General features: G+C 33.7%; 2 protein-coding genes across 3 annotated transcripts in view; both read right to left on the bottom strand.

The window, feature by feature from the left end:
- Positions 3726-5952, bottom strand: LOC109718024 (elicitor-responsive protein 1). Of its 2 annotated transcripts, none has more exons than XM_020244007.1 (5): positions 5803-5952; positions 5598-5663; positions 4600-4738; positions 4162-4297; positions 3726-4087 (listed from the first exon to the last, which is right to left on the bottom strand). In XM_020244007.1, exons 1-5 carry the CDS (start codon positions 5867-5869, stop codon positions 4031-4033), a joined length of 465 nt encoding a protein of 154 aa, XP_020099596.1. In that variant the 5' UTR covers positions 5870-5952; the 3' UTR covers positions 3726-4030. The 2 variants fall into 2 exon arrangements, with proteins under 2 accessions (XP_020099596.1, XP_020099595.1); XM_020244006.1 differs by having other exon boundaries at positions 5598-5669; positions 5803-5947.
- Positions 7241-12724, bottom strand: part of LOC109718969 — a 20356-nt gene continuing 14872 nt past the window's right edge. Inside the window, exons 5-9 of the mRNA XM_020245481.1 lie at positions 11250-11344; positions 10980-11083; positions 9862-9990; positions 8400-9686; positions 7241-7748 (exon numbers count right to left, since the gene is read on the bottom strand). Coding sequence (XP_020101070.1) covers positions 8471-9686; positions 9862-9990; positions 10980-11083; positions 11250-11344 — 1544 coding nt within the window. The 3' untranslated portion in view covers positions 7241-7748; positions 8400-8470. The remainder of the gene's footprint in view (positions 7749-8399; positions 9687-9861; positions 9991-10979; positions 11084-11249; positions 11345-12724) is intronic.

Raw genomic sequence — 12724 nt, 5'->3', positions numbered from 1 at the left:
AACATTTTAATTTCAGTTTAAATTGGTGAAATATTCCACATTTATGTATTTTAAATTTTCTGAATTCTAAATGTTTTAGTATATTCCTAACCTTTATTATATTACTGGCAATCCGGGAAATATTCGTTGATGTAATCTCGAATTCTGAATTCTACCCTTTTATAACGCCATCAAAAATTCTGATCGTTAGTTCAGATCCGAATTCTAAACATTTTAAACTTTACATGCATCGAAAGCCCAGGTAGATTATTCAAAGTTCAGCTAAGCAATAGCAGGAAATTCAGCTACGGAATTCAAATTCTCTATGAAGATATAGGGAAAAATACAATTAACCTTGTTCAAACTTCCCTAGCAGTTTATTTTTTTTCGCAGTTTCGACCAAACTTGGCAGAATAACTGAGTTGTAAGGGTAAGGAGTTAGATAAATGGTCATGATAAGCCCATATTACCGTACGTATATTCTGACACTTGTGAGGACGAATGGTGTTTGTGGGGTATAATGCGCGAAAAGGCGACTATTCACATTTAGGATCTCCTCCCCAACCAAACACAATCAGAAAATTTCTAGAATAATATTCATAAATCATTAACTATGGAATGTTAACAATTCATAATCCGAATCTCAATACAACAATGTTGATCTAGGCGACATCATATGAAAAGACAAAAGAACAATGTGCACAAAAACAGAGGACCAGATAAAAGTACTCCGAAAGTCAAATTAGCAAATTATATTAGACTGGTTTAACAACAAATAGGACTCCAAAAAATTTTATGATAACGACATTTTGTTTCGTTTAGACACATAGCAAAAGCAAATAAACTTGTTTTGACAGTTATAAGGAAGTAAAAACTAATGATTCCATGCTTCCGTGATTCCTGCGCAAAAACTACTGCATTCTGTAGACGCCTTTAACAGTCCATATGACCAAATAAAGATTTGATATTCTGACCATCCTCCTTCTGCAATACTTTTTTTTTAGTGAACACAAAACCAAATTTCGTCTCATCTTTGTACAATAGGATCCGCCCCAACAAAAGTTGGTCACGGCTGCTGCTGAAAGTTGTCTGTCCGATTAATATCATGCAAATGGAAAAGTTAATGCAAATTAGTAATTGCTAACTTAACGTCCCTCTGTTTATTATCACAACATGAGAACTTATATTAGAACTTAATCCCCTCTGTTATATACAACTTTTTCTGTATGACGATTTTCTTATCTTTCTTTTCTGAGTTTGGCATTAGATTGTTTACAATAGAACATTAGAGACAAACGCCATAAGTATGTTTTTTCCTTCATTATTTTTTATTTTTTTGATGCGTGGCGTGGGTATGCTATAATATAATCTTACCATCAACTCAATTCATATTTTCAGTTGTAATAGAATCAAAATAATCGTATCTTAACTATTTCTGAAAGGATCACAATAACTTAACAGAGCCAAACTAATTACTTGCAGTCAATTATTGACTTCAACAAAACAATCGCCCGGCGGCTCAGCCCGACGGGTTCAGGCGGGATTATCCCCACGACGGTATGCAATAAAAAATAAACTTAGCACCTTCAATTTACCTATTTCTTTTCGTCCCAGCACTAGCGTGTTTTATGCTAGATCCCACTTCCACATTGATGCAGCACACCAAAAGTTCATCCTTTCACAGTACGCAAGAATGCGGTTGCGTCAAATAGGAACTAATGAATCCAGTGCAGAATATCCACATTATCATACCTACTCTGCGCCAATAACACAGTGGCAATGATCATTCGCATTTCTCAAACGAAATAACATATATCAGCCCAATAGAAAACTGCTTCATAGAGAGGACATATGATTTTTATGTAGCGATGTATCAACCAACGACTACAGAAAAAACTAAAACAAAAAAACAGAAATATGAAAACAATATAGTCAGAATAATCTTTGCCAACAATATTCAAAGATGAAATTATGACAAACCCGAAACGTTAGAATCTTGCAGTTTCACAAAAAAAGCTTTCAAATAGATGCAGAGTGGAGTTGTTAATCTCAAATAGACCAAGTTACTTATGTAGATTGATTTTCATAATAAATATAGGCTTAGAGCAAGCTTAGAACTTAAGAGAGGCATGCTGTTAAACAGCCAACTGAGTCCTAAGAAACAGGAACATTTTCAGAATTTTGCAAATTACAGGCTACCTAGACAATAAAAAGTCATTTTCCCGAACACAATTCAGTCTGTAAAAACTTAGTTAAGAGTCATACTTACAACTCTCGTTGCATCAATTTGTGAGCGCAACAACCGAATAATATTTGTGGTAACTCGATGTCTTGTGCGGACCTTCTCTTTCAGGAGGTAGATTGTGCCGTATCCAACTATGCAACTGAGCGTCGGCAGCACAGCGAGTACAAAAAATCCTAAGAAAACCTAGTGAGAAATCCCCCAATATGATGCAAAGTTATCTACCCAATTCGGGAGCTTATTTCAGTCCACTTCGATTGCGATCGATCGTGCAAAGACTGTTAATCTAAAGCTCCGCCGGTAGAAGCGAAAAAAATCAGAGATCGATGAAACATTACTGTCCGATGAGCAGCTCAGAAAGAAATCGAGATGAAAGCAAACAGATAAAAATGTTGGTGGTCTATAAGCTCAAGTTAGTGAGAAGCATCCACAACCATATGTTCAAAAAGACTGACAGATCACAGCACCAGAGTACCTACAGAAGATGCGTTTCGAAGAGAGAGTCTCACCCGAACAACGAGAGAAATCAATGGAGAAACCAACGGTTTAACGTAGTCAGCCTATGAAATGGGAATAAAACACTTCATTATATATATAGAAGCAAAGTATGGAAAAGTAAAATTGTAAACTTTTAAAATTTAGTTTTAGTAATTAAGATAAAATATAAGATTTTTAAATTTTAAATTTCAAATTTCAAGTTTCAATATTTTAAATATATATTAAATTATAGATTGAATTTAAAAAATTCAAATATTTAATTCCAAATATTGAGATTTCAATTTCATATGTTAAAATTTAAATTTTAAGCTTGAACATTTTATATTCTAAATTTACATTTAAAAATTTTGGATAATAAAAAATTTTAAATTTTAAATATTTAATTATTCATTTTGGTTTTACTTAATTTTTATAACCAACTTTAGCAAACAATGTTGAATAATCTATTTAAAAAATTTTAGAAATTGCGTAAATTTCCCGCGGCGAAGCGGGGGCCTTCACTAGTATGGGTTACTCTCAAGAAGTTTTTTTTTTTTTAGTTCTTATACTTTTCAAACACAAATACATACATATAATTTTTAAAAAACTATAATATAATTTACTGTTGAAAATATCATAATATATAGTAGATAATGTAGAGTCTTAGACAACACCAAAACAAAATTAAGATTCGAGTTCTAAGAATAGATAAAATAAAAAAAATATTCACTTATATATATATATAGAGAGAGAGAGAGAGAGAGAGAGAATTTAGCTAGAATATTTTTAGAAGCACCAACCCCTTGGTGTTTCTAAGTTTCTATCCCTTGGATCTACTCCTTGATTACTAATAGTCTTTGGAGCAAATACTATTCCACCTATCACCGCCTACCACTACCTACCACCATCATCTCAATCTCACATCTCCCCATCCNTATATATATATATATATATAGAAAAATTGCTTCATTTTTTTTTATCATTGTTAATGAACAAATTGGACAACTTTAAGCCCATATTCTAAATAAAGAGTAATGCAGTGTCTCTCATTTCACAAACTCAATAATGCTACGGCTTGATTCATCTAATCATCTCCATACTCAAATTCTTACAATTTTTTTTTTTTCCTTTTCACTTTAACAAACTATATCTAGCTACAACAAGCAATAACCTTATCAAATCTTCATTCAAGGGAGTTTAAAAGAAAGGTGGAAAAAAATAAAAAGGGATGTTAAATGTGTACATCCTTGATACATTCCTCACATAACTCTTTTACATCTTTGAACAACCATGGATAAATGCTCGAGAGTTTCGGCCGAATTCTAACCATTTTCACGCACGAAAGCTATGTTTCCACCCGCCGAGCTCTTCTTCTCCCTCCTCTTGCATCTGAGAATAATACGAAGATCGTAACAAGGAATAAAATAGTTACCGCAACGATTTGAACCAACTTATAGGCATACCTTTGCTTTAAAATTGATGCCAACTCGAATTTCCCCACAATAACTTCGGTCCGCGAGTACTACGTTGTACTTGGTAGGATGTTGTTCTATAGATCCCTTCTCCATCCCTATCGCGATCAAATCAGTCACGTTGATCCTAATCACAAACACTTAAAATCAACAAACCGAAGCAATATTCGAATAAGTAGTAAAGGTACATAGATTGAATCGATCGCTGATTCGTAAACTCTATGTTAATTTTACTTTGATCCTCAACCTTTAAATTTAAGGGATTCAACTTGTTAAACTTATGTAAGTGGTCAATTATAGTCTATATATTTAGAGGCCAAAAGCTAAACTGTGGCTAAGCAAAGAATTGATGAACTGTTAGTGCAACTTAACCCGTCGAAAAATTAACATTTGTGTCTCGCAACAGCAAAACTAGGGGGTTTCACTTACGTAGCTTCGCCGATGAAGTCGTCGCGGGAGAAGGTGTCATGATCCATTACCCTGAGGGTGAGCTTGTGTTGAATGTTGGAGCCTTGAGAATTCACCTGGAACTTGAATGTTTCATTCCATGAAGGGTTCCTCCCTTGGCCTACACTTAATCAAAGGAAACTTCTATATATTTAGATATAAGTCGAAAATCCACTCGAGCAGAAACCATACTACCACAATTTCAAGTTTTTTCTCTAGTTTTGAAAACATTGTATGTACGTATTAACATAGTTGATTGTGATATTGACAGATAAATTCATTAAAACTGATTATTATTCAATGACTGAATTTGATGAAATCGATGAATCTTATATATATCTCTGATAAAAAATTGATGTGTTAATATCGCTGACGAGTTCATAATGCAATGAAAAGGTCAGCCTCCTAAATGCTTGTGCTTGTGATAATTAGAATCTGACCTGCATGTTTGATTTCCTTTTTCTTTTTCGTTTCATTCCTTTTGTGATTATAAAACTCAACTTGGCCTTATATAACAAATATTTTAAAGTGTGGATCACGACACCATCAATATTTTACAGCATATATCGCAATTTCTTTTTGGTAGTTGACATATGTGATATGACACAGAATATACTGAAAAGTATATATGATATATATATTAATATTAATTTTCCTAATGAAATATGATAAAACAAGTAAATACAAAACATTAGAAATATTGCAATTTACAAATCAGCCATAATAGGTTTTCCTCGGTGAAAAGATCTTAGTACGCAGCACAAGGGTAGGGAGAACTAATAATGATTTTACCCACTAAACTTGAATTAACTACAACCAAATAATCGATTAGATCCATCCGAACTTCTATATAGAGAACAATAATTTTCTAATGATTTCGCATTAAAAAAAGAACCGATCAGTTCAAGGAGAAAGAAAAAGTTCAAAGGGGGGAAAAAAAAAGAGAGAAAGAAATGAACAACTCAAAGATTAAAATTGACCTCGTGCGACGCTGCTCTTGCACTCCTGACTCCTGTATTGAATCAACACATATGGATCTATTTTTCCTGCAACTAATTGTAACCCATGAATAATCATTGTGATCACAAATTCTCATCAATCAATCAAATCAAATAGCTCCAGAAATTAATAATAGATCTATCAAATTTTACTGCGAAAAAATACAAAAAAAAGTTAAATACAAACCTAAGAAATCTGTATCCGCAAGACCCTTTGCATCCACCAGGTGCACCTCCAGAATCCCCCTTCCCATCTCTCTCTCTCTCTCTCTCTCTCTCTCTCTAACTTGTCTCTCTTAATAGAGGGATGTGTAAATTGGTGTTGAGTCAACTTCTGAAGGAGCCTTCTCTATGTATTACGAGTTGGTGGTAGATTCCAAAAATATCTTTTACCTTTTGGGTTTACCTGTATTGTTGAATGGTCCAACAAGTTGGAACAAATTTCTTCCTCTCTCTAACTCTCTCTTTAGGACTTGTTACGGATCAAGCATTCCAATTAGACCCAAATTAAGCGGTAAATGAGAATAAAATATTAATAAAATATGAGTCCGACTATAGTGCTTTTAAAAGCATCTATCTTTTTTATCATTTTATCTGTTAAATTATACTATTTAACGAACGGCTTACTCAACTCTAAAAGACCATTATTATCATAACCGTACATCTTTTAATTCAAAAAATCGAAAACCCACAAGCACCAATAATTCAGTACTTTTAAAAACGAAAAAACTCAATTTATAAAATATATACTATATTCTAAATCTGACGTGATTAACTTTGATTTGTTAAAATTCTATCAAAAATTTTTACTCTTTTTCCGCCTAACGAGATGGAGTAAGTGGAGAGCCAAAAATAGAATAGAAACTAATTCGGGCCAAAACCGTCCCGCACGTTAAAAAAAAATGGCGTTTGAGGTGGGGGACCCGGGAGAGCATAATAAAGAAATAACAATTAATTTTTGACCTAATTTAGCAAAGCACATATCCACAACCAATAGCGTTACGTTCCGTGCGAATTGATTTGTACAGCACCGAGTAGCACAAGGGCCATCCGTGAAGGGGAGCTCTCTCTAGTCTCGGATAAGCACGCCAATGTTTCCCCTAACCATGCTTTTGTTAAAAAAACACATGCATTTTAAAATTATAGAGACAAACACTAGGACATGCGTACACGTTTCATTGCTCGCCAGTCAAATAAACTTTACGCAACCAGTGCAAAAGCATAGCTTACCCAAAGCGCTGTTTGAGTTAAATGTTTATTGCTTTTTTATCTCTAAAAATGTATTTGAGTTAAATATATTCCCCAATCAAAGCTTCTAGTTGAGGCCGAGGAGTAGCTTAATTTTCGCTTCACATAACAATTAAATGTATGGGAGATTTTGAGTGTTTTGCAAATATTTGGTTGCTATTGCTTCTCAAGACAGAAATGCTTATTTAAAATCCAGGGCAAACAAGCACTAGAATGCTCTTATTCAACTTCTAGTTTTATGCACACTTGCTGCAGAATGTGTTACGTACAACGTGAAAATGAGTTCTGAGTGTTTGGCAACGACTTAGTTGCTACTGCTTCTCAAAACAGAAAAGCTTATCTAAAATTCAAGGCAAATAAGCACTAAAATGCTCTTATTCAACTTCTAGTTTTATGTACACTTGCTGCAGAATGTATTACGTACAAAGTGAAAATGAGTTTTGAGTGTTTGGCAACGACTTGGTTGCTTCTGCTTCTCAAAACAGAAAAGCTGATCTAAAATTCAAGGCAAACAAGCACTAGAATGCTCTTATTCTAGTTTTATGTACACTTGCTGCAGAATGTATTATGTACAAAGTGAAAATGAATGTCCTCCCCCAGAAAGAGGACATCTATCTATGAGTAAAATGAATCGATAGTCCCCTATATCCTCATATTGCGACATGGTCCTTATCCTTTTCACTAAAACATTTTACTACTGATTTGAGAGCATAGGGGCCAAGTTGCAATATCATAGTAGAGGGATTGTGGACACATTCTACAAGAAATCTATCTGTTCTAAAGGAAAAAAAAAAGGAAAAAAAGAAAAACTAGATCCCAGAGCAGCCGATGAAGAGAACTTGTGTCTTCACTACTACTTCTCTAATCAAGCTTGGGAGATTATAGCTGCATTAAGAAATACATAGAAGTATATAAATGACTAAATAAATAAATGAAAGAATATATAGCATTGATTCGACAATCAACATAATATATTCACATGCTAAAAAATGGTTCCACAATAAGCCTGTTCAGTACAAATGTGACATAGCTACTTTAGGATTATTATTTGTATGAAGTGTCTAAGCGTTATTTCTGTTTCCTAATCTGCAAAATTTTGTGATAGCACTGTGTAGATCTGAATCTAAAAATATTTTTGTAGGTGCATAAACAATGTTACACGTATCTATATATATATATATATATATATATATATATATATATATATATATATACTCTTAAGATAGAAATCGTGCGCATACCAACTAAGGGAAAACCAATCGGACAGAAGGAAAATATATAGAAAGACCATTATAGAAGGACGAGTCAAAACAAAAAGAAAATGAGTTAAAGATAAAAGAATTGAAAATATCTAAACTGTGATTAAATTTAAAAACAAATATTTAACTTTGATTGGAATTTCAGTGAATATCGACACAAATAAGGATTTTCCAGCAGGGTAGATTATCAAAGGAACTTAGATGTTGACAAAGGATAAAAATGTCCACCAACAACATGCAATCAATCAATAACTTAAAAAAGGTTTCCAGAATATACCTTGAGATTCTGAATTGGGTCAAACTTGGTTGTTAAACTTGCAACCAAATTGTGCGTCAGTAAAGTTGGTGTCAAATTTTGGAATTGGTATTGAAATCATCATCCTTCAATGAAAAATCAAGCTTCTTCTCTAAAGATTTGCGGACTGCAGCTCTTTTTGACCTTAGTTGATAGGGAGGAGACGGACCATAACTATTTCCATCATCAGATATGGCTCCACTATCACGACAACAACTTGTGGCTAATGTGGATATTGTTGATTTGTATATCTTGTCAATATTCCCATCGTTGCTTTTCATTGAAGTAGAAGACGCATCAAGAGGAGAAAGAGGAGTTTGTGTTTCCCTCTTGCTGCTTCTTAAAATAGAGGGTGCACCCAATTTTAAAAAGCATTCTGCTGCACTTTTGAGAACACTCTGATAACTCTGCACCTTTGAAACTTTCCCACCACCAGAAGGGGGAGTTCTTAATATAGAAGCACCGAGATCTTCTGAATGTGGAGGTTCATAGCAAATAGAGCCAAAGATAGGAGTGCCTTCATTGTTTAAGATTGATCGAGTTCTTTTCTTGGGTCGATCAGTCTCACCCATTTTGTAAATTCTCCCCAAATTTTCCCCCAAATCAGCTTTTTTAAATGTAGGGCCAATTTCCTCGCTCTGTTTTTTGTCTCTAACATCAGAATCATCACTTCTTAGTGATAAACCAATTGAAGATCCTAGGTGACAATTCCGTACCGTCAAGGACAATCCTTCTTGTTTTCCAATTTGGCGCTTGTGGCTTTCTAATTTGCATGACTGAGAAAACATTACGGAAGCACCAAAATCTTCTAATTGAAGTGGCTCATAGCAAATTAAATCAAACATGGGGGAACTTTCACAATCTAATATTGTGCTAGGGCTTCTCTTGTCTTGATTGATTCCAATCATTTTAAGACCCTTCCCAAAAACTTCTTCTGAAACAGCTTTGTTACAGATAGGATCAACTTCGACCGTCTGTGTTCTGTAATCAACAGCAGAATCACCCTTTCCTACTGGTACACCTGCTGGGTTTTCTAAGTCCATGCGGTTTTCCAATTTGCATGAGTCTACCAGCAAGCTAAAATTAGTACTTTTATCTGAACCTTTACCCAAGAAGAAATTCCTTTCTTGACTAGTTAATTTTGCTTCGGTTTGCGAAGACTCATGGCATTCAAACTTTGGAGAGGGTGGAAGTTTGCCGTTTGCCATGTAAAAATCAAACCTTTTCTTCATAGAACAATTCCAGTGATTTTTTATTGAGTTATCAGTCCTATTCATGATTAAGAAAACAAAATGAATTAGCATTAATATTGCAATATAGGCCAACATAGATGAAAAAGAAAGTAATTGTTGTAAAAAGATGCTTAGTGTTGAAATATGGGAGTCCAGTATCATGAATGATGGGAAACTAACCCAAAAAGGATATTCTTAATGAACATAAGTACCTTCCAGGGAGCAACTTCGCTATTTCTGCCCATTTATTTCCGTGCACACGATGAGCATTTATGAGCTTAATTTCTTCCTCTTCAGTCCAAGCATCTTTCTTAATTTCAGGGTTCAGATGATTATGCCACCTGAAAAATAAAAACGATAAATATCAATGAGCTAATTTCAACACTGCAAGTACTCATTTGACCTGGTTACTGGAACCGCTTCTCTACTTTGAAAAGCAGCAGGTAAGTGTTTGGAAAATAAAAAGACCAGCGCTTTTGCCGTAGTGGGTAATATAAATGAGCCTATGAGCCCCCAAAGCACATGCTCCAATTAGAAGCTTCTAGCTTCAATAATAAGGAAGCTTGCGGAGTATATCAATGAAAAAGTTGTCAACGTTTTTTCAAAAATCTTGGTTTAACAGCACTTTTATAAAAGTTTCAGCCGTGGGCCAAACATCTCTAAGAATGACAAAGACCAACAACTTATTACGAAGGATGCAACAAATTATGATGGAAAGGAATCAGACAGTTACTTTCCAAACATGTAATCCCTAGATTTGTATATACTATTTAAATAAAACAGAGAGTCAGCATAACAATAAAATTTCTCTCTCTTTGAATTATCCACTATTTTGATTCCTAGAAACTACTTAGGTGCAAAATAATCTATACCATTGAAAGAAAAGGTCAATATAACTTTAAGACTGAAAAGTGAAAACTAGGAAACAAAATGGAAATGAATATTCTTAACCTTTAACATGAAAACTAATAGGTTACATACAAACTGTTTCAAGATCTGAATTTTCATTTGCCCCGTCAAAACTGCAATTCTTACATAAATACCCTTATATTGAGTTGGAGAGTCATTCATGGGAAAAGTTGGTTTGTTGGAGGGTCATTCATGGGGAGAAGTTGGTTTTCTCCTAAATAAGGTATTTAAAGAGTGGCAATTTTGCAAGTTGAAAAGTACATATGTATGAAATTAAATTCGCAAAGAGATGTAATTGAAAATTTCAACTTTGCAGGACATATATGTTAATAGATAACTTAGCAGAGGTGAATAAATAAATATCTGTTCTTAAAAGTAACTAACAAGAACATTTTATGTAGTAGAAAATTCAAAAGGTTACCTCTCTCGGCATTGTTTTCCAATGCGACCAGGGAGAAAATTTGCAATTATAGACCATTTTGATTGTCCATGCTTCTTTACAAGATGAATTAACTTATTATCTTCCTGTAATATAGAAAAACTTCTTTACAAGATGAATTAACTTATTATCTTCTTGTAATATAGAAAAATAGAGGAGCACAAGTTTTGCTAATATATTCAATTAATAACGCACTAAAAGCCAAGATCTCTTTAAAATTATTTATTCTAGTGGTGAACTTAAGCTACGAACCTCATGAGTCCAGGAACCTTTAACGAGATGAGGATTAAGAACCTTTGCCCATCTGTGCTGACATTGCTGATCTGTTCTGCCAGGAAAACCTTCAGCTAAAGAAAAATAAAATAACAAGATAATCTCAATTCACAATACTAGTATAGAGCATAGTTAGTTAATTCGGATTCGGCAAAAATTCGGTACGGATATAATTCGGATAAAATTCGTTTTTTAATTTTTAAATTTTTTGAAAAATACGGCTAAAAAACGGATACGGTAATTATTCGGATACATAATTTATACGGATATTATACGTTTACCAATTAAAAATTCGGAATCAAAAATTCGGCTATATAATAAATATATAATAATTAATATACTATATATATTATTTTTATGCTTTTTTATATAAATTAAATATATTCAAAATTATAATAAATAAATATATATTAATAATATATAAAATTAAGNGTACGATCGCATTCGTACTCATAAGTCATTTTCGATGATAGAGCTTCCGAATCGACGATCCATACCGTTAAACATTATCTCGAGCATTTAAAACTTGTAGAAATCAAATTTCATAATTTTTTGACATCATTTACCTTACGATCAAAAGGTCAAAAAATTGATAATTTTTAACGGTCGGTATGGAATACTTGCTAGTTTAACGGTGTAACAAAATCGGAATAAAGATAAATAACTCTGATCTTAAATTGAAGGATCCGATCACGCATTTTGAGGACATCGTTTGATTTTGACAGTTCATTTTATGCCCGCTTGATGGATTTTATTATGATTTCGAAAAATTACGACATTTATTTTTTAAAAGTTTCAAATACTCTAGATCATATTTAACGGAGTGGATCGTTGATTCGGAAGCACCATCATCGAAAATAACTTACGCGTACGAAGGGCCCAATACTCATAAGAGTATAGTAGCCCTACTCTCTCTCTCTCTATATATATATATGACTAGAGCTACTATGCTATCGGAAGCATAGACGATCTGGTGCTTCCGATTTTTTGACCCTTAGATCAACCCCTTTGATCATTTCTAACATTTGGATTAATACAATTACCCTCTGGGGGCCACTCAACCCTAGCGGTATTACTCAACCTTTGGGGGACCGTAAACATCTCAATCGAACAATTTTTTAACCAATGGTCAAAAAATCGGAAGCACCAGATCCTTTATGCTTCTGATAACATAGTAGCTCTATACTATATATAGTGCAGAGTTACTATACTATTAGAAGTATAGAGAATTTGATGCTTCCGATTTTTTGACCTTTGGATCAAGAAATGTACGATTGGGATGATTGCAGTCCCCCCTAGAGTTGAGTAGTTAGTACCCCTAGGGTTGAGTGATCCCCACAGAGTAATAGTATTAATCCAAAGGTTAGAAATGATCAAAAAGGTTGATCTAAGGTTCAAAAAGTCGGAAGCACCATATCCTTTATACTTTCGATAGTATAGTAGCTCTACTCATA

The sequence above is a fragment of the Ananas comosus genome, linkage group 12 (genome assembly GCF_001540865.1).
Source record: "Ananas comosus cultivar F153 linkage group 12, ASM154086v1, whole genome shotgun sequence".
Taxonomy (NCBI): domain Eukaryota; kingdom Viridiplantae; phylum Streptophyta; class Magnoliopsida; order Poales; family Bromeliaceae; genus Ananas; species Ananas comosus.
This window is presented reverse-complemented; position numbering and strand designations above follow the sequence as displayed.